At 44.0% G+C, this 24,790-nt stretch overlaps 1 protein-coding gene across 21 annotated transcripts in view; it reads left to right on the plus strand.

Annotated features, from left to right (window-relative positions):
- Positions 1 to 24,644, plus strand: part of Ppp6r3 (protein phosphatase 6 regulatory subunit 3) — a 134,596-nt gene extending 109,952 nt beyond the window's left edge. For 2 of the 21 annotated variants that reach the window (XM_041660739.1, XM_041660749.1), the window contains 10 exons: positions 1,405 to 1,502; positions 3,142 to 3,196; positions 3,963 to 4,093; positions 6,995 to 7,116; positions 10,329 to 10,482; positions 11,174 to 11,280; positions 12,819 to 12,969; positions 19,574 to 19,591; positions 19,857 to 19,976; positions 22,546 to 24,644. In XM_041660739.1, the coding sequence (XP_041516673.1) occupies positions 1,405 to 1,502; positions 3,142 to 3,196; positions 3,963 to 4,093; positions 6,995 to 7,116; positions 10,329 to 10,482; positions 11,174 to 11,280; positions 12,819 to 12,969; positions 19,574 to 19,591; positions 19,857 to 19,976; positions 22,546 to 22,597 (1,008 nt within the window). In that variant the 3' untranslated portion in view covers positions 22,598 to 24,644. Of the gene's footprint in view, positions 1 to 1,404; positions 1,503 to 3,141; positions 3,197 to 3,962; positions 4,094 to 6,994; positions 7,117 to 10,328; positions 10,483 to 11,173; positions 11,281 to 12,818; positions 12,970 to 19,573; positions 19,592 to 19,856; positions 19,977 to 20,573; positions 20,822 to 22,545 lie in introns of those variants that run through there. The other 19 variants (XM_041660742.1, XM_041660752.1, XM_041660734.1 and 16 more) reach the window with 13 other exon arrangements.
- Positions 24,645 to 24,790: the final 146 nt, after the last annotated feature.

The following is a 24,790-nucleotide window of genomic DNA, read 5'->3' on the forward strand; positions in this document are numbered from 1 at the left end:
TTTTCTTCTGCTCTAATCAACTTCCCGTGACTACTTCAGCTGCTCTCCAGACCTTACCCAGTACAGTCCTGCCACACCACCTCTTTGGGTACACTGTGAATGCCTGCCTTGTAGCCAGCTGCTCACTGTCCCCATATACCCACGAACTCATGTCATGCCATCTCTAGGAGCCTGATTGGGGAGGGTATTGTCTTGCTTGAGAGGAAAGTGAGTCTTGGGTTGGTTAGGTTTTCCTTGTTTTTGTTTTGTTTTCACACCTGAGCAAAATATTACTTCCAAAGCCAAACATGATGTTTACTTTTAAATTACATACAATTTAGATTATCCATGCCATAATTCCCTGCTATAAGAGTTAGTGTGGTCAAGATGAATGACAGATGTATTTGTGCAGTGGAGGGTGGGGTCTGTGGGCTCTGCTGAGGTAAAGAACCAAGGAGAAATCAATCAATTGTTCCTTTGCAGCCAGTCACCTTAAAAGCCCTCTGTGCTGTTACATGGGTCCCACTTCTGGTTCTGTCCTTGACCACATGTGGTACTCATAGGGTGACCCTGTGGTCCTGTATTCATTGTCTGGATGAGAGGGAGGAGGTGAGGCTGCACTTGGTGTCTTTGTGTAGCGAGGGCATGTTTCCTGATGTCGTCAGTAGACTGTCAGCACTTGGATTGGGCCCCAGTATAAGATTCCCCCATTTTCCAATTGGGAAGACTCCCCTGAGCCTGATGGAATAGAATTGCCTCTTCTGTAGACATTGCAGTATTCCAGGCTTTTCTGAACAATTTCTAATGAGGTTAAAACTTCTTGCCCCATTTCTCAGGTAGGTTGTATAGAAGAAGTAAGTGTTCCTTATCTCAGACTGTCCCCAGCCTCCAAGACTTAGACCAGCATTTCATTCGTAGGGTCGTGATTATGTCCATCAGTCTTTCTTCCTTTGATGCTGTTTTTGCTATGGTGGATGGGAGTAGGGATATGGTGGGGACCAGGGGAGGGTGGGAAATTGTGGGTGGTGTGTTACAGTTTAGGGTGCTGTTGGTTGTGTTTGGAGATGATGGTACTTCTGATAATTTCAGACTTACGTGTCTCTCACCTCTTCACACTAAGGTTACCCAGTTATCTGTTATCTGTCCAGAGACTATTTATAATAGTCACTTTTTAGTGAGATCACTTAAGTATTTCTTTATGATGTGTAATCGAGCAATTTGTGTATCACATTTCAAAATTCCCCCTTTTGGGGTAAAATGTGTCTGAAATTATTTGATTTTTCTTTTTTTTAAAGAAAAACACACCAACTTTTAAAGCCACATGGCTGTGTGAATTAAAGTGGTTTCTGGAACACAAATGGGCAAATAATGTATAGAATGTCATTAGAATCATGATGTCACTGTCACTGGTCCTGGGATTGCCAGGCCTTTTCTGATTATCAGATGCAACAAATGACGTCCAATTTTATTGACCAGTTTGGCTTCAACGATGAGAAGTTTGCAGATCAAGACGACATTGGCAAGTGAGTATATTCTCCTGTTTCCTTGGTGACACAAGCTTTTTGTGAAGTGTTGCCAATCTCCTGACTTCTTGGATTCTGTAAATCCCTGAGTTGGGAGGTCCACCCTGTTTATTTGCAGCATACAATTTTGTACCTGGGTAATTAGTTCAATAGCTAAGGGACACACTCCAAGGAACCCTGCAGGGTCAGGGGCAAGTGATCTTTGTTTTTGAGATGAGTCTTACTGCTTTGCCCCTTACTGGTGTTGAAGCTGTGAGCTCAAGCATCTTCCTGCCTCAGCTTTCTAAGCATCTGGTACCATAGGTGCCTGCCCTTGCCCTCCACTTACCCTTTTTATAAAGACCCCAGCCACTGTTCTGCTCTTTTTAGCATATGCAATGGCATTACTGCAAGTAATTCAGTAATTCCTTTCCATGTTTGCTATCTGCTCACAGGTATCACTCATTGTATAGTTTATTGTTGAGTACTGCATTCCAGCAGATGACCAGGGCAGTAGATCAACCCTGCTTACATGTGCTTTCTGCTCTGGGGGAGTCCCTGTAAGGATGTTTGGGTTATTTTCCAAGAGCAAAGCACTCTAACCATTGTTTTGTGTTCAGGGTCAAAGGCAGAGAGGGAATTAGAAACTGTGGCAAAGCAGTGGATGGAAATGTACAGGAGATTGGCATCCCAACATGAGGATCATGGGTTATTGAGAACAGGGGTGAAGGAAAAATTTAAGCCACTGTGATTAGATCTCAGGCAGTGACTCTCACTGAGTCCACTGTGACACATAATAGTAGTTTACAGTAAGTGTTGGACTTTAACCATTATAGGCTTTTTTTTTTTTTTTTGAGTTTGCAGTCTGGGAAGCTAAAGTCTTTTGACAGCATACTTCTGGCACTGTGGAGCAGAGGCTCTACTGCAAACAGCAGGCACTGAGGCATCCAGCTGCCCTCCACATTGACTGATTTCTGTCCAGAATGAACAAGAACAAACACTGCATAAGGCATTTATACATTTGCCATGTTAGCAATCTATTGCAGAGTCAAAATACACACATGCACACACACCATCCTCACCCCATCCCTGCTCGACATCTTGGATTTTCCATCTGGACTCTTCTAAGTGTTACTGGTTGAGAATTGGCATTCTCTTTCAGAATATGGTGCTTGGGCTGGTGACTGGTTAGAACTGAGCTTTGAAGATTGATGACATTGTCCCACCGCTGACAGTCATGTAGCTCATTATGACTGCATTTACCCCTCACTGTCATGGAGACACGATGACAGGATTGCCCTATGTTTCATGTTTGATAGTGTTTTTGTGCTTTTTAGTGTTTGGACATGGTTATTAGGAAGTTTTTTTTCTTGGTTTTCTTGGTATGATCCCTGGAACTATAATTGGCACAGAAAATAGAAATACATTGTAGAAAGGCTGTCAGGGAGCTCACAGCCTCATCTCAACAGGCTCCCATCCCAGCTGTCCTCTGTATCCATTCATTAGTACCAGGGAGGGCACAGTTGAACACAGCAAGGTAGGTGGGTGTATTACTGATGGGGACTACAATAATAATTTAAGTACTTCAAATTCTGAGAATTTCAGAGCATTGTTTATAGCCACCTATGGGTGATTAGCAATTCTTATACTTTCTTTACAGTGTTTCTTTTGATCGAGTGTCAGACATCAACTTTACTCTCAATACAAATGAAAGTGTAAGTATGAAAGTTTCCTGTTGTAAGGGATGTGCTGCTGCACTGACTGTTTGCCCTGTGCCCAAGGCCCCTTTGTACTCTGGGATCCTACATCCCAGGTGTGTTAGTGTCACCTGGTCATGATGTCTGCCTGAACCTGCAAGCAGTAATTTACAACCTGTGACTAAGCTAATGGGACCCTGGTCACTTGTGATTCCACCATAGACATTTGACCTTGGTTTCCCATCTCTTTTGTAAGAAAAGAACTTAGATTGGATCAATATCAGTCTCTGCCAGGTTTCTCTATAGATAGGACATTTGTGGCATTTTAATGGTGCTGTCTTGATTTTAGGTTGAGTATCATGAGAAAGTACTTTTATCAGCAGCTCCTCATGGCTTCCTGGGCTGGTAGCAGCAGGCGGGAGGGATCCAGGCCTTTTCCTTGTTGGCCATATTGAAGACTTATCTCTGGAGCAAAAAGGAAGCTCAGAATGAAATGGGTTGGCTCATGAAATATAAGAAAACTCATGAGGAGAGTGTATCCAGACCTTTTACATGCAGTTTAAAGTCCAGTCTTTGTTGGGAATTTTTATATTATTTACATAGAAGCTAGCATTTTATTTTTATACTTTATTTGGTTATATGTGATGGCACCTTTTTGCAAAAAGCAAATGGGGAAAAAAACAGTTTTTACTGGTAATTTGGGAGAGAAAACAGTTCTGGCTTTAGTAGTTCTGATTTTAGTTGTATTTTCTATTTTGCTTACCTTTTTTTTTTTTTTCTGCAGGGAAATATTGCCCTGTTTGAAGCATGTTGTAAAGAACGGATACAGCAGTTTGACGATGGCGGCTCTGATGAGGAAGATATCTGGGAAGAGAAACACATTGCATTTACTCCAGAATCCCAGAGGAGGTCCAGGTGAGCCGTAGCGTCTCACAGCAAGAGATTTGCACATGGCGCCACCAATGTAAGCTGAACCCAAGGCCAGTGCTTTGTTTCGTCCAGAGAAATGCTCTTAAGAATGGACAGACCACTGGAGAAGATGACCCAGTGGTGGTGAAGAGCACAGACGACATCAGTTCGATTCCCAGGACCCATATGACAGCTCATAGCCACCTATATAACTCCAGTTCCAAGGGATCCATTGCCCTCTCTGGCCTCTTTTGGCCCAGAAATACATGCAAACAAAATACACATACACATTAAGTAAATAGACAAGCAAAAAATAACAAGAGGATGGGCCAGCCCGCCTCTGTTTTTCCAAGAACATGGCAGGTAAAGCTATCCTAAAAATCTCTTTACGTAGGAAGCATGCACTGTGACTCTGTGCCCCCCTCCTTTTAACTTGGGTCTCCTTTGCAGGTAGCTAGTGAAGAACTTTTATTTAATCTATGTATTTAGGTTGTGCACGTGTGTGCTTACACATGTGTTCCTTAGCACATGCATGGGTACAAGTCGGAGGCATCTTTCAGGATCCAGTTTTTTCCTTTGAGTGTTTGGGTCCTGGGATCAGATTCCATTCATCAGGCTTGACACACAGCACTTTTACCCACTGAACCATCTCTGTCCAACAAGTAATGTTTAGCCAATCAGCCACCTTCTCTGAGTTCAGTGAGAAAATTCTTTTTAAAAAATAAAGTGGGGCTGGAGAGATGGCTCAGAGGTTAAGAGCATTGCCTGCTCTTCCAAAGGTCCTGAGTTCAATTCCCAGCAACCACATGGTGGCTCACAACCATCTGTAATGAAGTCTGGTGCCCTCTTCTGGCCTGCAGGCATACACACAGACAGAATATTGTATACATGAAAAAATAAATATTTAAAAAAAAAAAATAAAATAAAGTGAACTGCTGAGACCCCTATGTCAGCCTCTGTTCTCTACACACACGAATGCATGCATACACACATGTGCTTGCTCTCTGCCTTCTTCCTTCCCTCCTCCAAAAAGTCAAGGAGGTCAGTTCATTAAGAGGACGTAACAATCTTAAACTGCTTTTTACCAAATAACACAGTTTCAAATTAAACAGACAAAAATGGATAGAACTGCAAATGCAAAGCGTGGTGAACAAATTGAGTTGCAGGCAGATCATTCAGCACCCCTCTTGGTAATTAATGAAATAGACAAAATTCATGCCTGCTAATTAGACTGCTTGAACCACACCATCTTCCAGCATGTACTACTTGCACCTTTATAAAATAGATATTCTGCCAAGGAAAAGAACACAACAAAAGACCACATCCAGACCATAAAAGCAAGTCTGAGAAAATTCTGAAAGCTTCTGATAGAAGAGTTAAATTGTCTGTAGGAACTGGATATGGAGGCACATGCCTGTTACCTTAACACTTGGGAACTAGTGCAAAATTGTGAGTGAGCTCTAGGCCAGCCCTCGGATACATAATGAAACTGGAAGGTGGGTGAGGGGACTTCATGGTTTTTCAAATTGAAGGAAAATAAAGTGTCAGTATAGGAGAATGTGGGAAATAATTGGCTACATTAAATTAAAAGTATCTCACATCAGTGGCCTTGGTTTATACATTAAGAAAATAGAAAATGAGCAAATTAAAGCCAAGTAATCTGGTATAAAGATTAGAGTAGAATCTGAACTACAACAAAAGCAACAGAGGAAGCTAGAAGTTTCTTTTTGAGAAGATCATTGTCATAAATTTCCCAATGCTCAAGAAAAGGTATAAACTATGGCAGGAATGAGTGTTGATGTCAGTAGAGATTAGACAGACAATCCAAAAGACTGAAAATAAGAGATAATGAACAGCTTAAGTGCCAATGACAACCTAAATGATCTTTGAATGATACAAAGAACCATAATTAAGGAAAAGGTTGGGGAGCATATAGTATGAACAGTGCTGTACAGAATCCTAAGAGGTGGTTTTTCATAACTGTTTACAAGTTGGTTCTTAAATCCATACAGAAGAACTTCCCAGAAGATTTTGATTCTGTTATGTTGGATTCATATTAATTGTCCCAGCAAAGCAAAACAAAGGTTTTGCGGTTCTGGTCTTTTCTTATTCAAAGCCAGTTCTTGAGCCCCAGTTGACCAAAACCACTGATTTACTGATTTTTAATACAAAATATCGAATGCCCTAGATACAGTCTTTGCTTACTTCTAGGCTTCACAGGCCAGGCCTCCATCATTCTGCATTGCTCTCAACATTCTTTCAGACTCACACAGAATAGCCTATTAAACCCTAGCACTCAACAACTTTTCCAGCTCAATGTTCTAAAATCCTTCTGTAATTCTCTTCAAAATATGGTGAGGTATGTCACAGCAGTACTCCATTCTCTGGTACAATTTCTGTTTTAGTTGGGTTTCTCTTGCTGTGATAAAATACCATGACCAAAAGCAACTTCTTGCCTCAGTTTCACATATGCTGGGAAAGAATACATGTACTGCCACAGCTGGTGGGGAATACGCTGCCTGTAAGATGTCACATCAGGAACTCAGACATCTTTTTTTTCCCAATTAAAAAAAATTTTTTTACAGCATCCTAAGATAGTATATAGAAGATGATGAGAAGAAAAGATCCCAGCACTCAGGAGGCAGAAGCAGGTGGACCTCTTAAGTTCGAGGCCAGCCAGGGCTACAAAGAGGAACCCTGTCTCAAAAAAAAAAAAAAACAGAACAAAGGTTCTGGAAAGATACTTAATACCCTTGGCACATACAGAGCCTTCCCTTTGTGAGATGGCGTAGGCACAGATCAGCTGAAGTGCAGTGTGTCTTCACACTGAAGATGTCCTTTTAATGTTTTCTTGGACATGGCTGGTTGCTGATTAAATAGCTTAAATATTGCAGTGTTGTTTTGTAGCTCCGGCAGTACAGACAGCGAAGAAAGTACAGACTCGGAAGAGGAAGACGGGGCCAAACAAGACCTGTTTGAGTCCAGCAGTGCAAACACAGAGGACAAGATGGAGGTGGACCTGAACGAGCGTGAGTCACCCTGACCTTTTGAGTTAGTTCTAGTGCTTGAAATTGCCTGGTTTTATCTCTGTGAGTTTGAGGCTCTACTGCTCTACAGAGTGAGTTATTTCCAGGACAACTAAAACTATAGAGAATCCCTATCTCAAAAACCAAAACAAAACAAAAAATGGGGGATGTGTGGAGAGAAATTGCCTGTCTTTGAAAATTGGCAAAAGAATGGCCTGTGGCATTTGAGATGGCCTCTGAAGCACAGTTGAGGTAAAAGCATTGTTCCCACCACTGTGTCATTACAGGCTTGCATTTCTAGATCTTTCCTAGGGCAGGACAAGTTATATATACTTGGGGATGGTTGAACATCGTCTTCACAAGTCTAGCTAGAGAACATGTCCGTCCGCCCCTCCCTTCCCCTCCAGTTCCAGGGCTTGATACTGTAGCAGCAGTGGTAAAGCCACAGACTGGGGCTGGAGAGGTGGCTCAGTGATTGTGAGCACATGCTGCCATTGCCAAGGACCTGAGTTCAGTTCGCAGTGCTGACTTCAGGTCATTCACAACTGCCTCAAACTCCATGGGATCTGATGCCTGCCATGGGCACCTATACACAAAGACACCCTGCACACACATAATTAAAAGTGTGTATGTGTGCGTGTTTAAAAATAACAGAGACAGGCTACAGAAATGAAGAAATAATATGGAGTCATCAATGAAATGCACCACTAGAGACAAATTAAGCTCAATTTTTAACATTTCTTCACAGTTTATTTGTGAAAGTCCAAACCTTAGCCTTGTTCAGCTGGTCCACATTTGTGCCCTCCTGCTTACAAACTAGAAAAGTTGATTGTGCTCCAGTCTCGGAAAAAAAACAAAAAAAAATGGATGGAGTGGGTATTATATGATATGATTGAAGACTTTCCCAAAGCCTGACCAGTTCCCTGTCACCCAAAGCAGCATTTATGTCCTTGGTTCTTTGTGAAGCCTCACAACCAAACATGCCTTTAAGCATCATCCACAAATTCCTACAAAGCTCTGATCTGAAAGCAGCCTCCTCATTCTCCAGTCAGGAAGGTCTGTGTCCTCAGACACAGGGCCTAAGCTTCCCTGCCCTTGGGTTCAAATGCACATGGTTTTGTGTGCCAGGTATCAGGCCAGTAATGATGAATTGCCACAGTCTTTGCCCTCTGCTTGGTGCTCCTGGAAGTAGTTAGCACTCCTGAGCAGGGTGCCTAGAGATCTGCAACAGGCAGGGCTTTGGGGCCACTGACAAGGTCATTTGAAAGGGAAAACAGCCAGCAAGAAAGCAGAATGCCACAAACTGTTGAGTGTGGCTCAGGAACAGGATGGGGTAGTGATTCCAAGAGTTGACTTTTAGAAATGTATTTGTTTTTAGTTATGTCTATGCATGTATTATTTGTGGGTCTGTGCACATGAGTCAGAAGTCCAGAGCTGTGGGATCTCTTAGAGATTACAGGCTGGAATTAGAGGTAGTTATGAGCCACCCTATATAGGTGTTAGGAACTGAGCTTTAGGTCCTCTGCAAGAATATTTGTACTGAGCCATTCTCCTGTCCCCAAGAATTGCCTTCTGAAATTTGTGGGGAACTGCTGAGCTTCTGACAGGCAGAACTCAAAGGAGCAATGAGAGAACTGGACTAGATAACCAAGATGTCGTAGGGAAATAGCAGAAGGAAGGGGAGCATCTTCAGGGCTGCTTTCTCTTAGACTTTGCCCCTGGGACTTCGCACATTCACACTGTTGAGTAGCAGGTCACTGGTGCCTTTTCATCTGTCCCCACCAAGCAGTCCATTGCCCTTAGTCTTAATTCTTGGAGATGTTTGGATCTAGGTAGTCTAGATGTCTCATGCATTCGGAGCCATTACAGCCCTGTCAGTTAGGACTGGTGTACGCCGTCCACTTAGCAGTGCCTTAAAATTCATTCCCTGTTGTAGCTGATAGAGGGTGTTTTTTTTTTTTTTTTTAAACCTAAAGAGATTTCCAGAATCACTGGAAATGGTGACACATGCCTGTAATCTCAGCACTTGGGAGGTGCAAGAGAATCATGAGTTCAGGGTCACTCCCATCTACTCAGCAAGTTTGAGGCCAGCTTGAGCTACAGAACCTGTCTCAAAAAGCCAAAGAGAAACTGGGAAGAAAAAAAGGTTTAAAAGAAAGGAATTGGTGTTGAGGAGGGTGGAGAATAATGGACATATGGTCTCAGAAGGAAGTGAGATGGTTTGACTTAAACAACATGCCTCTGCTGTATGTTGAGGGGAATGTCTGGATGACATTTGTGTTTACTTGAGCACTGCAGAGCAGAAGCCTTCTATTTTCTTTTTCTTTTTTTTTTTTAAATTCTTTTTAGATTTATTTATTTATTATGTATACAACATTCCTTCCATGTATGCCAGCAGGCCAGAAGAGGGCGCCAGATCTCATTATAGATGGCTGTGAGCCACCATGTGGTTGCTGGGAATTGAACTGAGGACCTCTGGAGGAGCAGTCAGTGCTCTTAACCTCTGAGCCATCTCTCCAGCCCTCTTATTTTCTTGCTGTTTGGGAAAGGCTTCTTTTTTATCAGTAGAGATGAGACACCACACTCTTAATGTGTGTGCCACATGTATGTGTGGATGCTCAAACACCTACCTCTCTGCCTACTGTTCTCCTGGGTTGTTTGCAGAGTTTTGAGAAGTTTCTGCTGTTAGGTCTGGGGAGTTACCCTGGGAAGGACTGTCACACATCCTAAGAATTCAGAATTCCTTCCCCTGTAGTCTGAACTGTGAAGTAGAGCTCTCGACCCTATGAATTAGTAACAGAACTTTGTATGTGGTGAGCAGAAAAAAAATAATTGTTAGGTAGAATTTTCGTATGTACTTTATAGCTTTGTATAATATTTCTATTGGAAAATATTCCTAGAAATCAAATTGCTCGATGAAAAGTCACAAGGGTCACCTTGCACTCTAGTGAGTGTGCTAGCCCCATCCTCAGTGGCACCATGTTAATTTTTCTTCCGTAACAACTACTTTCTTCTCATCTGCTAACCTGGTTTTGAAAAATAATTTCCATTTTGAGGATCCCCAAGGCCTGCCTGGTCTTAAACAGTTCTCCTAGCTCAGTTTCCCAAGTGTCTGAAATGACAGACACACCCTACCACACTCAGCCTTAGAAAGAGAGTCTCTTGTCAAACTCAAGGACTGACTTCTCCAAATGCTAATCCTCCCTTCGTTTCAGCGCCCACCTGGTCAGCCAACTTTGACGTCCCCATGGAAACCACCCATGGTGCCCCCTTAGACTCAGTGGGATCTGATGTCTGGAGCACAGAGGAGCCAATGCCGACTAAAGAGACAGGCTGGGCTTCTTTTTCAGAGTTCACATCCTCTCTGAGGTGAGCAAGTGTGTGCTGTCTTAGAGCCTTTCCAGAGTGAAGTAGATGGTGTGCATTTACTGTGCATATTCTGTGGTGCCTCAAACAGGGTAAGAGTCGGTATGCAGCGTGTGATTGGGGCATGTGATTGTGCACCACTGCAAAACAGAAAGGGAAGGGTTTTTGGTTTGGGGTTTTTGTTGTTAATTGTTTCTCCAAAACAGGGTTTCTTTGTGGTGCACACCAGGCTGGCCTCAAAGTCACAGAGATCTGCCTGCCTCTACCTCCTGAGTGCTGGGATTAAAGGTGTGCGCCACCACTGCCCGAAAGGGAGGTTTTTCATCAGATACCCAGGGTGTTTAGCAGGGCAGAATGGAAGCTGGCACTTCCTCAGCTGTGTGGAGTTCCATATGCACCATAAGTTCCACATGAGGGGAATAAGAGCCAGTCCCTGACCAACACCTGTGGAACGGCACAGCTATAAGGCAGAGCCTGACTTCCCTGTGTGTGAGCTTGTTTCTCACTCACCACCAGTCTAGTGCTATAAATTAGTGCAGATGTGTGTCACTGCCGCCCCGATGTTTGTTTTACATGGTGACAGAGACCTCATTTCTGAATAGCTTTTAAACATTAAGTGTTGATTTCATGTTACATTTTGTGTAACTGAGGTCTGTTCCCACTGCTGACATCTGAATTTTCTCTTTTCTGAAAGCACAAAGGAGTCTTTAAGGAGTAATTCTCCTGTGGAAATGGAAACCAGCACTGAACCTATGGATCCCTTGATACCTGGTGCAGCTGCCTTGACCACTCAGCCAGAGGGTAAGTGCAGTGTGCAGACATGCTCACAGCAGGTAGAAGAAACCAGACTAGGCTTGGGCTCAGCCTGAAAGGAGGCAGGAAAATAAGATAGTGTGGCTCTGATGTCCATAGATCAACATAGGAGAAGAAACTATTGTGACAGAATCACAAAACAGGGAATCTAAAAGAAGTTGGATTCCAGCTGTCAGTCTTGTCAGTGTTAAAGATAGGTATCTAAAGCCAGAGGAAGCGTAATCCCCAGAGTGGAGAAGACCAGGCTAGATACCATGCCTCTATCCTATTCCTGAAGACCCCCAGGGTTTTGCTGAGACATGTAGGGGTAAGAACTTGGTTTAGCCTCTAGGATTGGTTTTTCCTTCCCATATGAGAAAATGAAGTGGTCTATATGTCTGAACCCTAGGGAGCTGTCTCCATTGCTCAGAATGTTCACCTGTATTCCTTGTGTTGACCCTGAACTGTTTGCAGACTGATGAAGAGCCATTTGTGAGTGTGGTATCAGCAGAGCATGTGACAGGGAGTGAGTGTGTTTGGAGGCAAGAGTCTCAGGAAGAAGCGAAGCAATAAGTTTCTGGGAGAAGAAAGAGGCAGTGAGCAGAGGCCCCAGAACCAGAAAAGGTTGCTGGTGGGAGCGTTATCACTCCTAATAATTGAGCCCACAAAAATTCTGTCCCAACTTCATTGATCTGGTATTAAAGTTTTATTTCTGTTGCTGTGATAAAATATCTGACAAAAAAAAAACATAGAAAAGGAAAAGCCCCATTTGACTTATAATTTCAGGTTATAGTCTATCATTTTGGAACTCAAGCAGCTGGCCATATTGCATCCATCGGCAGGAGCAGAGAGCATAAATACCAACCAGCTTCTGCTATCATCCTCAATCAACTTTCTTCACTTGTACACAGTGGAAAACTTGGCCCCCAGTTGGCTGTGTCCTCCTACATCAGTTAACATCCATAGAACCCCCACAGACATGCCCACAGATTCACCTGATGAGAGAGTTACTCAATTGAGACACTCTTTCTAAACTGTGGCAACTTAACATTTAAAATACCATTATAGCTGGTTTGATGGGTAAGAAGCTAGAGGCACAGAATAGTCTCCTGTCTAGGGTTGCACAGATTGAGAGTGGGGGTGGGGGGCACTGAGTTCAGATCCAGAAATCTGACAAGTCCAAGCTCATGACCAACATACTATGTGGCTTCCTATTGTAGAGCAAAGGAAAGATCCCTAGGCATATTGTACTGTGTTGTAGAGTAGACCTAGGAGACCTAGGGATCTGCTGGGAGGAAACTGGGACCATGTGGACATAGAGCTAGGAAGGCTCTTTGGAACTTGCCAGCCCTTCATTGAGGAAACCTGTGAGCCACCTCCATGGACCTTTCTAAGCATTGGTGCCCATCAAGAATTTAGCTAGGTGAAAATGCCACTTACAATATCTTGAAGCAGTAGGCAGGACTAAGGCACAGGAGTCTTCATAGAAAAGGGCATCAGCTCCGCAGTAGGTTTGATGGATGTGACCTTCCACTCTGCACTTTCAGCACCAGGCAGTGTGGCCATGGAAGCGAGCTCAGACGGGGAAGAGGATGCTGAGAGTACAGACAAGGTAACTGAGACCGTGATGAATGGCGGCATGAAGGAAACACTCAGCCTCACTGTAGACGCCAAGACAGAGACTGCCGTCTTCAAAAGGTAACCGAGCCTGGGGCTCCTATGGTGACAGCTTGTTGGGAGGAAGGGGGGAAGAAATCAGACATAAACATTTCTAGATTCAAATGAGTATTTAAAGGCTAGCTTTCTATCTTTCTAACATCTCCATCAGTGTTAAACAAGAGATGGAGAAGTTTAGGCCCCTAAAGTGCATTTTTCCTCTTGTGTGTGTGTCTTCAGAGTCTAGCAGATTGATAGCGTTCAGCTTTGCTAAACTGACATGGGCAGAGGCTGCAGAGCCCACCTGTCTATCCAAGGCTCAGTAGAATGTAGATAGATTGTATTCTCTAGATATAATGCATTCATTGTAATTCTGCAGCAAGAGGTTAGTGCTAACAACACCAGACCTGATTAGAAAATAGCAGATTTACTTTTACAATTCATGGAACAGAAAAGCAATAGTAATAGAAATTTAAATCTGGAAATTGTAGAGAGTAACAGAAACACTTCCATCAAGATTTGGCCTGCAGCTTAAGGCAGTGCTTAAAGTCTTTCTCACTCCCTAACGAGGGCACCAGAAAACAAAACCACAAATGAGAGAAATATATTGTAAGATAATCCCATGTGTGTCATATGCAATCAACACTCTTCCATTAAAAACTTGCAAATAGGGGATGGAGAGGCAGCTCAGTTGGTAAAGGCCTTGCCTTGCAAGAATAAGAGTTTAATCCTGAGTATGCAAATAAAAAGTTGGGTATGGTGACACACACTCAGGGAGGCAAAAACAGAAGGAACGAACCCTAGAGCTCACTGTCCTGCCCTCCTAGACTACTTGTTGGACCCCAAGTCCCAATGTGAGGGGCTTAAGAAAACAAAGTGAATGGCTTCTGAGGCGTGACCTCAGGGTTGAGCTATGGCTTTGATATGCGTGCATGCTCACATATGTTCACATACGCATACAGGTGCACACTTGTACACAGCACACAAGCGAAATGGCTCAGCAAGTGAAGCATTTGTTATGCAAGACTAGTGACTTGTTTTAGTCCCTGGGGCTCATGGTAAGAGAGAACAGATCCCTGAAAGTTGTCCTCTAAGACACACAGATATACCTACCTCGCATACACACATAATAATAATAATAATAATAATAATAATAATAATAAAATAGCAAACAAAATCCAGCTTATTTGTTTTTCCCGTTTTATTTTATGTGTATGATTATTTTGCCTGCATGTATGTCTTCACCACATGTTCAGTGCCCACAGAGGCCAGAAGGGGGTGTCAGGTTCCCTGAGACTGAAGCTGTAGGTGGTTGTAAGCCACCATGTGAGTAGTGAGAATCAAACATAAGTCCTCTGGAAGAGCAGCCATTGCTCTTAACCTCTCTAGCCCTCTCCACAGTGTATTTAAATTACCAGACTGTATAACATCAGCATGAGGTCACATTGAAGTGATATGTAGTTACTACCGATAGCAGAATATTACAGCCAAGAGCTGGCATGTCTTAACGTCTGCTTTTCCTCAATACTATGTTGATGTCTTTGTGAATACAGTGTAAAAATAAAAGGTGTAAAGACATGAGGTAGATGAAATGGTCATTGTTCATAGATGACTTTGTACGTAGAACATTCTGATTAAATCTGAGGAGAAAAATTGGGAATTAATTTTTTTTGGATACATAAAAAAACTCAGTTTGTCTTGTAAACCAGGCAATTGATGTGTGTGTGTTTTAATAAAATATGAGATCTCATCAATAAGAATATAAATTTTAAGGGAAAATAGTTTAAAATCTTATTGGAACCTTTAATAAAGACTTGAAATAAATACAGATGTGTAAGGTTTATTAATGGAAAGATACCCTTGACATTTCTCAACAAATGATGTTTAAAAATCAGTCAAATCCCATCATCGCACGGACAGTTTCACAGAAGTTGTGCTGTTTCTAAAGAAGTGCAGAAAGAGACCCAGGATCACTTAGTGGAAAGGAGTCATCCATGGTAGGTCATCCTAAGACTGGTTAATAAAGCGATGATGACCAAATACGAACAAGAGGGCCTTCCTCGGCCTAAAAGCTGGCCTGATAAGCTGGAATGACATACACTCCAGTGAGGAAAACTGCAGACTAATAAAAAAATTATTGCTCCCTTGAGAAAAAAAATAATCAGGCCTCGCCTCATTATGACTAGGAGTGAAATGATCATGAGCCTTCAGACAGAAAATGTTTTGGGCTGTTTAGGAATGAAATGTTTTTTTAATCATAAAGGAAAATATTAGTGAATTTATTTAATTTTTAATATTACCAAAGACACACTGAAATGAAAAGATAAGCCACAACCAGGAAAGAGCAGATAGGCTATAGAAAGAGCCTGGTGTCAGCAAGAGAGAGAACTCACATTTAAAGGTGAATAAAGGATCTACTGAGATTTGTAGATATGTGGGGAAAAGCAAGAAGCAAAGCACACCGGAGTGCCAGCCTGCTGGCCAGGATCAACTGCGGTGCCACTCAGGCGTGCATGTACCAGCCTAAGTTACAGAAAGTAGAAAATGTCAAACTTACCCAGATCAATTCATGATGGCAATGAAGCCTCTCCAAAACCACAAAACAAGTCACAAAATAGAGCATTTACTTTCAAGCAAACTAAGTGCAAGGGTTTATCCTAAAATTCAAGGATGTTGGATATCAGGAAAATCCATACATCAGATAAAAAAAAAAGTTGACTTTTTTTTTTTAAAATAAGGTTCTACACTTGATATATGGTTAATACTCTGAATCACCATAACAGAAAGGTGGATTCCATTAACTTATAAGAATAAGAGAAGTATCAGTATCTGGTACATCTACTTTGGAGTCAGGAGGGGAGAGAGGAGCTGTCTCTGGTCACTACCTGTGTAGGTTCTCCTGGAAAGAAAGGCTGGAAATGGGGAGAGAGATTGTGAGGGAAGTGGTGAAAGCTGCTGGTTTGCAGAGGTGACAGTGAGTCAGCCAAGTTAATACAAGTTCAGCACAACTGGTGAGGAAAATGGTCAAGACCTTAAGCCTTAAGCTGGGGATGCTGGTACACACCATTTACAAAACACATCAATATTTCCATTTAGGATTTTTTTATTTAAAAAAATTATACAATATATTATAATCTTGCCCTCCCCAACTTCTAAATCCCTCCTCACCTTCCTGCCCACCCAAACTTCATATTCTCTCTCTAAAACCAAACCCAAAAAATGCAAATCAGACAATAGTAAGACAAAAAAAATGCTATAACAAAACTAAACACAAACACACAGAACCATGAAGTTCATTTTCATTTAAGAATTATTTTAATGAAGATTTTGTAGAGAAGTTTGAAGGCGACCTAAGCAAGTGAAAATATTACACACCATCCTGGGACAGCTAAGTGCTACAGAGACATCCGCCAGGGCAAATTTAGTTTTCAAGTTCAGTAAGAGTTCTTAGGTGGAGTTTGTTCTGAATACTGTTAAAATGTAGGGAGAGATTCAAGGTTCCTAGCTTGCCTGGGTGGCGAAAGAGGTACAGTTAGAAGATCTGCCTGCTACCTATCTGGTCATACTGCAAAGACAAGGGCATTGAAACTGTGATGTTATTGTACTGAGGGACGTACAATATGATGATGGAGATAAAGAGGGCAGGCTTGCTCGGCAGTAGAATCTTTGCCTGGCATATACATGTCATGTTCATACTTGGCCATGTTCATTCCCAGCACCATTTTAAAAAGTAAAGGTGAAAGAAAGTCGATTCCCCTGAAAAAGTCAAGTCCAGTGTGCCCTAAGTACATTGTAAAGCAACTGCAGGGGGATTAAAAAAAGAATACAAGCTGATGGGGCTGTGGAGCTGCCCTGCGGGTAAAGTGTTTGCTATATAAGATGAGTACTTTAGTTTTACCCATATAAGAGTACTGTAGCTTACACCCGTGTAAAAGGTTAAACCAGGTGTGTGCAAATGTAATCCCAACATTGAGACGACAGACAGACCCTGGACGCTTGCTGGCCATCAGGTTAAATAGTGAACTTCAAATTCACGGAGAGATGATGGCTCAAATAATGTGAGGAGCAGTTGAAAAAGATATGTAATATCAACCTCTGACCTCCAAGCATGCATACATGGGCAAATGCACACAAAGTTATATGCCACACCCACATAAAAGAAACCAACTGTACATAGTCGCACATACTTGTCATCCCTCAGCACTTGGGAAATTCAGGCAAGAAAATCGGCTGGGTTACCGTCCTGCTGGATAGTGTCTAAAGCCCATACGTAAGAAAATGTGTACACACATATCCCTCAGTGCCAGTACTCACTCTCTAGACCCTTTGTGTGTGTTCTGCTTGTAGCAGCTCTTTCCTCTCAGAAACTCTGTGAGGTGTAATTGTGACTCCTTCCACATTTTGCAGGTGAGGAGCCAGGCACTAGAGCCTGATGGTGTGCCCATATTCTCATGGGAGTTAACAGAGACAAAGATAGAGTATTCTTCTGACCTGTGGACAGAAAAGTACTTCTTTTTAAAACAAGGGTGGCTGGAGAGAGATGACTCATTGGTTAAGGACATTTTCTGCTCTTCAGGGGACCTGTGTTCAGTTTCCAGTAGACGGCTTCTAGCCATCTATGACTCAAGCTCCAGGGGATCTGATACCTCTGGCTTCATAGGGTACGAAGTGTATTCATACACAAGCACACCTACTCGTAATTAAAATAAACCATAAAGAAGTAATGAAAACGAGGCTGGAGAGATGGCTCCGAGGTTAAGAGCACTAGCTGCTCTTCCAAAGGGTAGATTTTATTCCCAGCACCCACATGGAGACTTAACAACTATCTGTAACTCCAGTTCCAGATTTGACACCTGGCCTCTGGATGCCAGGCACACTCAGATTTACATGCAGGTAAAATATTCATACACATAAGTAAAAATAATTAAAAATAAAAACAAAACTAGAAACTGTAGTGCATAATGAATTAATGTGATCACATTGATGTTAAAAATCTCTAGTCAGAAAAAAAAATCTCTAGTCAGTGATTAGGAGGAGCAGATTAGAACAGAAATGTGTAGTGCGTAAACAAGAGTTTAGAATTTAGTATTCAAGGAATCCCTGTATGCTTATAAGAACAGGTCGGGCAGCTGGGGTTGGTAATCCCACTTACCGCCAGTGCCGGTCAATGACTGCTGACATCCCAGGCCTGTGTGGGCTACATGGAGAGAATGTTTTCTAAAGTTCTATACAGCCTAGACTGGCCTGAACTCACTAGGAGGATAATGTTGCATTTGTGATCTTCGTGACTCCACCTCTCAGATCCCTTAGGCTTGGTGCATGCTAGGTGAGCACTCTTCCAACTGAGCCACGTCTAACTAGATATTTTGAGATTAATCTGGGCTACATAGTGAGACCTGTCACAGAGAAAGAAGTGGGTGGGGTGGGCAGAAGAAACCAAACCAGAATACGAGCAAAAGACGCAGTTTGCAGGCAAGTAAACCAAAAAGACTGAAAAAGTGAACCATTCTGAGTCACTGTAGAGATGAGACCAGGCAGCACAACCCACTTCTTCTAAGATTTCAGGAGATTAGAAAGAAACTTAGGTTGGGGACCATGCATTGTTAGTGGGGAAGGCATGTTTGTAAGAGAGGGTTCTTTGCCAATAAACGATGGCCCACGATTTTCTTTTCCTGGTTATACCACCCTAAGAAATATCAGTGCTGGTGGTTAATGTTCCTGACAGTCTGAGGCATGGAGGTAGAGTGAGATTTGGTTGCTTGTAACTGTAGGGAGCCACAGAGAGGTGGGTGCTCACTGTGGACATAGTGCGCCCAGGAACACGTGACCCTTCAGATGTGCAGGATTCAGAGAAATAGACTTGGAATAAACACATAGTAATGGTTAGGTGCAAGAGAGTAGTTGCCATAGAGGAAGTGGAAGGAGTAGAAGAGGGATAAGAAAAGTGAGTTGACAAAGAAATTTCGAGGGACTGGATTGTAACTTGGTGGTATAGTGTACGATTAGCATGCTGTTGCCCTGGCTCCACCCCCAGCACTGTGGAAAGCCTGGGGATCAGACCTGCACCAGATCTGTAGGTTGTGATTAGTTTCCTGAATGACCTGGTAAACTACCCTGAAGTTGGGGGTCTCATGTGCAAGTCCAAGCCAAGGCTCGGATCTGAGGAAGACTTGCCTTCCTTTCAGAATCTCTTTGAATTAGGTGCAGTGTGAATCCAGGTAGAGCAGGACACAGCTAAGCTTCCAGCTCAAAGTCAGAAATGTGTCTTCTCCATCAAGAACTGCCCACAGGCAACTCTGACTTCCATTCGCTGCTGCTTCGACTCTTTGGCTCCTTGTTCCTTCCTAGTGTCTGCTCTAGGTATGCGCTGTTGGAGGGCAGCAGAAGGCTTTCCACCTGGCTTAGCAAGGTACCTCTTGTCTGAGTCAAGACTGCAAGCCAGGAGCACGTGCGAGTGGTGGGTGTGGCCTTTGAGTGCATGGTGGAACTAAAGGCTCCTGTTCCTTCAAACAGGTTCTCTTCACACCTCCACCGAATCTGCGGGGTGCCATGTGCAGTCGTGGACATGTTTCCCCAATTCCTCATTTCTAGGAGTATTCTGAAACTCTTGTACGTTTCTTTTTCTGTTTTGCACACTTGGCCTCAGAGTGTTGAAGTCCTACCGGTATGTACGGTGACACGGACCGCTCTTTCTCAGACACCAGCCACATTACATTATCCCTCTCAGTTCCCAACTGTGTGTGGCCTTTTCCTCTCGTGGTTCCCTAGTCACTGTCTGCATTTCTGTGATCCTTCCTCCCTGAGCATGCTCAGCCCCAGGGCTTGCCTCCATGGCAGTCATGACTTCAGAGCCATTTGCATGTGACCTCATCCTCTGGCCCTGGGCATCGTGCCTGGTATGTGATACGCCTGCTTCCTCTCTCTTGTAGTGAGGAAGAGAAACTGTCTACCTCTCAAGATGCTGCTTGCAAAGATGCAGAAGAGAGCCCCGAACCAGCAGAAGCCAAATGCGCAGCTCCTCGGACCCCCAGCAGTAGTCCTGAGCAAAGGTAACCAACCACTCCACCTGCCTGCACCTTCTGAAGGTTCTACCTTGCCTCTGCTTGACATCTCCTGGAAGGTAGAAGGGAATCAACACTTGAGGGTGGGGGCTTGAAAGGTTTTTGCAGCTGTACCCAAGCTTTAGCAGTGTGCTAGATGCAGTGGCATTTCTCAGATCTGAAGTAGTCAGGTGCCCCAACATTTATCTCTGCAGCTAGCAACCAGAGTCCCTGGCTCAAGCCTGGGTGATATGCTGCCTGTGCAGGAAGGTCTGGGGAGGAATGATTGCTTAGACAACCTTAATTGCCTAACTCAACTGAGGCTATGCTGTGAATGTTGTTGAGCCCTTCAGGATTGAAGTCCTTAGTGATCCTGTGAGGGGAACAGGCCTAACTGCCTCATTTCCCACCCCACAGTCACACTTGTAACAACAGGGGACTTGTCTGAGGTCCTTTGCTATGTACTGCTAAATACTTCAAGCCCTAGAAGGGGAGACCCTATGAGATCAATCCCTGGAGGGTTGATAACCTGTGGGTGGGCATATCTTAAGCACAACAGCCCCACTGCCAGAGCCATGTGATTTGGATGTGGTGTTTTCTTTCTAGTCACCTTTTGCTTAGACTGAGCCAGTGGTCTGAAGGGATAGGCCAAGCCAAAGCCTCAGCTGCAGAGGGCCCACGCCCACACACTCGGCCTCGCAGGTAGAGCCAGGTGGCCACGGATTCGCAGGAGCCTACGTCAGAAGATGAATGAGGATGTGCCCTGGACAGCAAGAAACTTTGTTCAGCACCTCTCAGAGCTCACTTCTCTGATAAAATATATTTATATATATATATTTATATAAAAGATGTGTATTCCTTCTGGAAGGAATAAAGTGACCTTTAAAGCAATTGCAGAGGCGTTGTACTTTCCCCTGGCCAGACTCCCCAGTAGGCTGCACTCTGCAGAACCAGTGGGCAGAAACCAGCAGAGGGCGCTCAATACTTCTGGTCTGGAAGTCCCTATTCATGGCAACCCTCCACCCTGTTTGTCTGCTCATAGAAATTCTAGACAAAATGAAGTATGTACTATGATTTTTAAAAATGTCTTTTTGCCTACAAAATTAATTGTAAGTACTGTGTGAGCAGGTTGCTTTTGGGAAGGCTTGGAAAGAAAAGGCACCAGCTAGGATTCTAGCTATTTGGGGAAGTTCCCCTTTTCCTGGGTGTGCAAGTGTCTTTAAATGGTTGCATCAGCCCCTAATTTCTGCCTGTTGATTTCCTGAGTTGAGGCTATTGAACAGGCAGGATGTCTCTGAAAGAAGTCATACAGGAGTATGCTTTTTGGCTCTACATTGGTGACTTATTTGCCAAAGGGCACCCATTTAGGTTCTTTTCTGGCTGTTTCTTTTGTTTGTCTGGTTGGTTGGTTTGCTTTTTTTGAGGCAGGGTTTCTCTGTCTAACAATCCTGGCTGTCCCAGAACTCATGTAGACCAGGCTGACCTCAAACTCGCTGAGATCTGCCTGCCACTGCCTCCCAAGTGCTGGGATTAAAGGTGTGTGCCACCACCACCTGGCTCTCTCTAGCTGTTATATGGCATGAAAGGCCCTGCCCTTCAGTCTGCAGGGTGAGCTGCAAAACGTTAGGGCAAGCCAGTAGAAGACCCGGCACTGCTTGTATCTACATTTGACCTTCTGCCCTTCCTCACCCAGCCCTTGTCAGAACAGAACTCGCTGGTGTGAGTAGGCAGGTATCTCATAGCCGAAAGAACATGCTCAAGGGGAAGCTGCAGGGTTGCATGCAGGAAGTAGGGGTACTGGTCTGTGAGCAGTGGCAGTGAGCTGGACTGGGGGAGCTTCTCAGTCTTGTCTCAGCTGGTGTGCTAGTGTTCTGCACACATCATCCTTACAAAGCCTTGGGGCAGACATTATTGTCCCCCCCTTCTGCTGAGGAGAATACAGGACTGAGTTTAAGGAACGTGTTTTAAAACACACAGCTTGTGAACTGTGAAGGTGCAGTCACAATTCTCAAGGCACCATCATGTGTAATTAGAGTACAATATTGGGGAGCACCTTCTGGGTCCTGTTACAGCTGGCAGGTCTCCAGTGGGGAAAGCAGTCCAGTTGAAAAAGCGCTTGTGTGCTTCCAGCTACAGCCTGGCTGAGCCTCTCCAAATAAATGCCTCAGGTTGTAGTTTTGACAGAAGACCTATATCTGCTTTCGTCGGCCCCTTGATGTCTCTGCTGCTTCTGCTCTCTGGGAGCCAGGGTCTGGCTGTACCCCTTTGTTCTCCACAGTTGTCCTCTTCACACACCTTTTCCTTTCCGTTTCCCGGTAGCAGAGCTCTGCTTTCCAGCTGGAAGTCGATTTGCGCCTCTGTAGGACAGAGCAGAGTTGCTGAAGCACACAGCTAAGCCCAGCAGTGGGAAAGCTAACTGTTGCGTGCACGCACACCTGCGTGCAGTTCTGAGCAGCTGAGTCAGGAGCTTCCACACGCCTGCTGCTGTCTCCATTGGCAGCCATGTGCCCTGTGGAGGGTGGGCAGAGCTGACCTGCTCAGCTTCAAGTGCCTCAGGTGTCTGTCTCCTTCTCTGTAGGACTGACCAGCCAAGCATGCCAACCGACACGTCAGTTAATGGCCCTGTATGATGAGTGACTGCTGCTGCTGACTGAGGACCGCAGGCCACCACCACCAGGGGCTCTGGAGGGGTTCCCCAGAGCTCCCAAGCCGCCACTGCTGCACTCTGCAAGGGATCAGGACCAGCAACCTTTATATTCTAGATTCTAAGACATTGTACAGAGAAATTCAGAAGTGTAAAAATATTGCACATTGAGAAATACCAAGAATTTTTGCGTATGTTTATATTGTATTGATCTAAATAATGGGTAGCCTGTGACATCAGATCTTGCCGCCCATGTAATAATAGTAGTGATACATAGTTCAGATGGTTGTAAGAATAGTTTTATAAAGTGACTACACAGATCTATTGTATTCGAAACATAACTATTTGACAATTATTAGTGTGACCAAAGTATTAGGCAGTTTTCATACATTTTCCACCTTAAACAAAATTCTGAATTCATTTTTCTTCCAGGTTGGCACAGAGCTGTGATGGAAAAGCCCTCGTTATTTTGGTTGTTCTGACTTACAAAGTGATTTTGAATAATACTTGGTGTTCTTTTATAACCCGCTTTTGATTGGTAACTGTTGTTGGTATTGTTGCAGGCGGATCGAATGCGTGAGTCTTGGTGGAGATCAAGTATTTATTGCTACAGCTTAGTTGATGAATTGACGTTCTTGTAAAGCCATATGTTCTGTTACGGTCTTGTTTGCTCAGAGCGTTTCTTTCTACAGGTGAAACACTAGAATATTGGAGTACACATGACTGTGGTTGGGCTGTTTCTTTGGGGGGGCGGTGTTTTTGTTTTTTGTTTTGGTAGATCATCCGCCTTTTAACCCATTCACCAAAATATCCCTTGTCAGCAAGCATCACTGGTGGCCATTTCAGAGTGGTCTGCATCTGTACTGCTCCAGTCCCAGAGGTGAGTCCCTGGAAATGCTCATGCTGGTGACGGAGTAGAATGTGTCCATCAAGCTGGCTGGCTTTAACAGAATCACAGCCTGGCATCCAAGCATGTTTCTTGTTTTACTGTACCTTGTGAGGTTTTCACTCGTAAACCAGTGGATTTTAGAACTGGTTTGTGTGTATATAGTGATTATGGATACTAATTCAGTGTAATTTATAATTTTCTGTGTCAGCATAAACACATCCCAGCCTCCTCCAACAGCTGAAGCAATGGCCTGTGCACTGCCGTGGCATCTGGTGAAAGGGCTCAGTCACCTCACCTCTTGCACTTTTAGATGCAGATCAGTTTTTCATTTCTTTAATAGAAAATTATTCACATATTTTTACATCATTTGATTTTCCTGACCAGTATTTAAAACCAAAAGGATATTCTGAAAAATGGCCAACAAGTTTTTTAGAACCAGCATCCCAAGCAGCGTGCCTATATGACATCGCGTGTGGAAAGAAAAGAGTCAAGTGTCCAATGCCTTACTCCTTACTCGCTTCTCACTGTAGACAGTGCAGGGACTGCCTCAGGTGGCCGAGGCAGGTCTGGTCACCAGGCTCAGTGGGCAGCAGGAGGCCCTGGGACTGGTGGTGAGGGGCTCAGTGGCCTGTGTGTGCCCACCCAGGACCCTTCAGTCACAGCTCCTTTGGGGGAGACTGCTCTCCTCTGGAACCTGGTGCCACCAGAGGACAGGGCTCCTTCTGCTCGTCTCAGGGATGGTTGACCTGTGTGGCCCAGGACCTCACATTGCTGGCGGATGGCATGCTCCTGTCTCTCCTGGTGATGAGCCTTGCTTGCCACAGCCAGGGTTTGGCCCTTTGTCAGCCCACACTGCCTCCTTGTTGTGGATTGGGCTGGCTTTTCCATCCCACCGTCCTCTGGGGGAAGGAACACTTGGGTGTTGTCTTTGGGGAAGAACTTAGGCTTGCTTGTCTTGGGGAAAGGCTGTGAGGGTAGAAGGGACAGGTATGTTGGGTTGGAGGGTGCCAGCCAGGCTTGAGATGAGTTCCTGCTCCTTTCATTTCTGTGTATTGGCCGTATGAATCGCAAGACTAACAGATGTCTGCAGTACAATACCTGTATTAAAAGTAATAACAAAATAAAGCCTGATGCTTTGTTTCTAGAGAGTTCCTCTGTGCCTTTTTCAGGTTGTGCCCAGAGACCTAGCATTCTCCTGTCCTTGACTCTTGGGTATGCCAGTTCCTGGAGAAACTCAGCCGCTGTTGTGACCCCCACACACACCTGCAACCATCAGTGCCTGACATATGA

This window comes from Microtus oregoni, unplaced genomic scaffold, assembly GCF_018167655.1.
Source record: "Microtus oregoni isolate MIOR12 unplaced genomic scaffold, Mior012 000012F_ref0000307, whole genome shotgun sequence".
Taxonomy (NCBI): Eukaryota; Metazoa; Chordata; class Mammalia; order Rodentia; family Cricetidae; genus Microtus; species Microtus oregoni.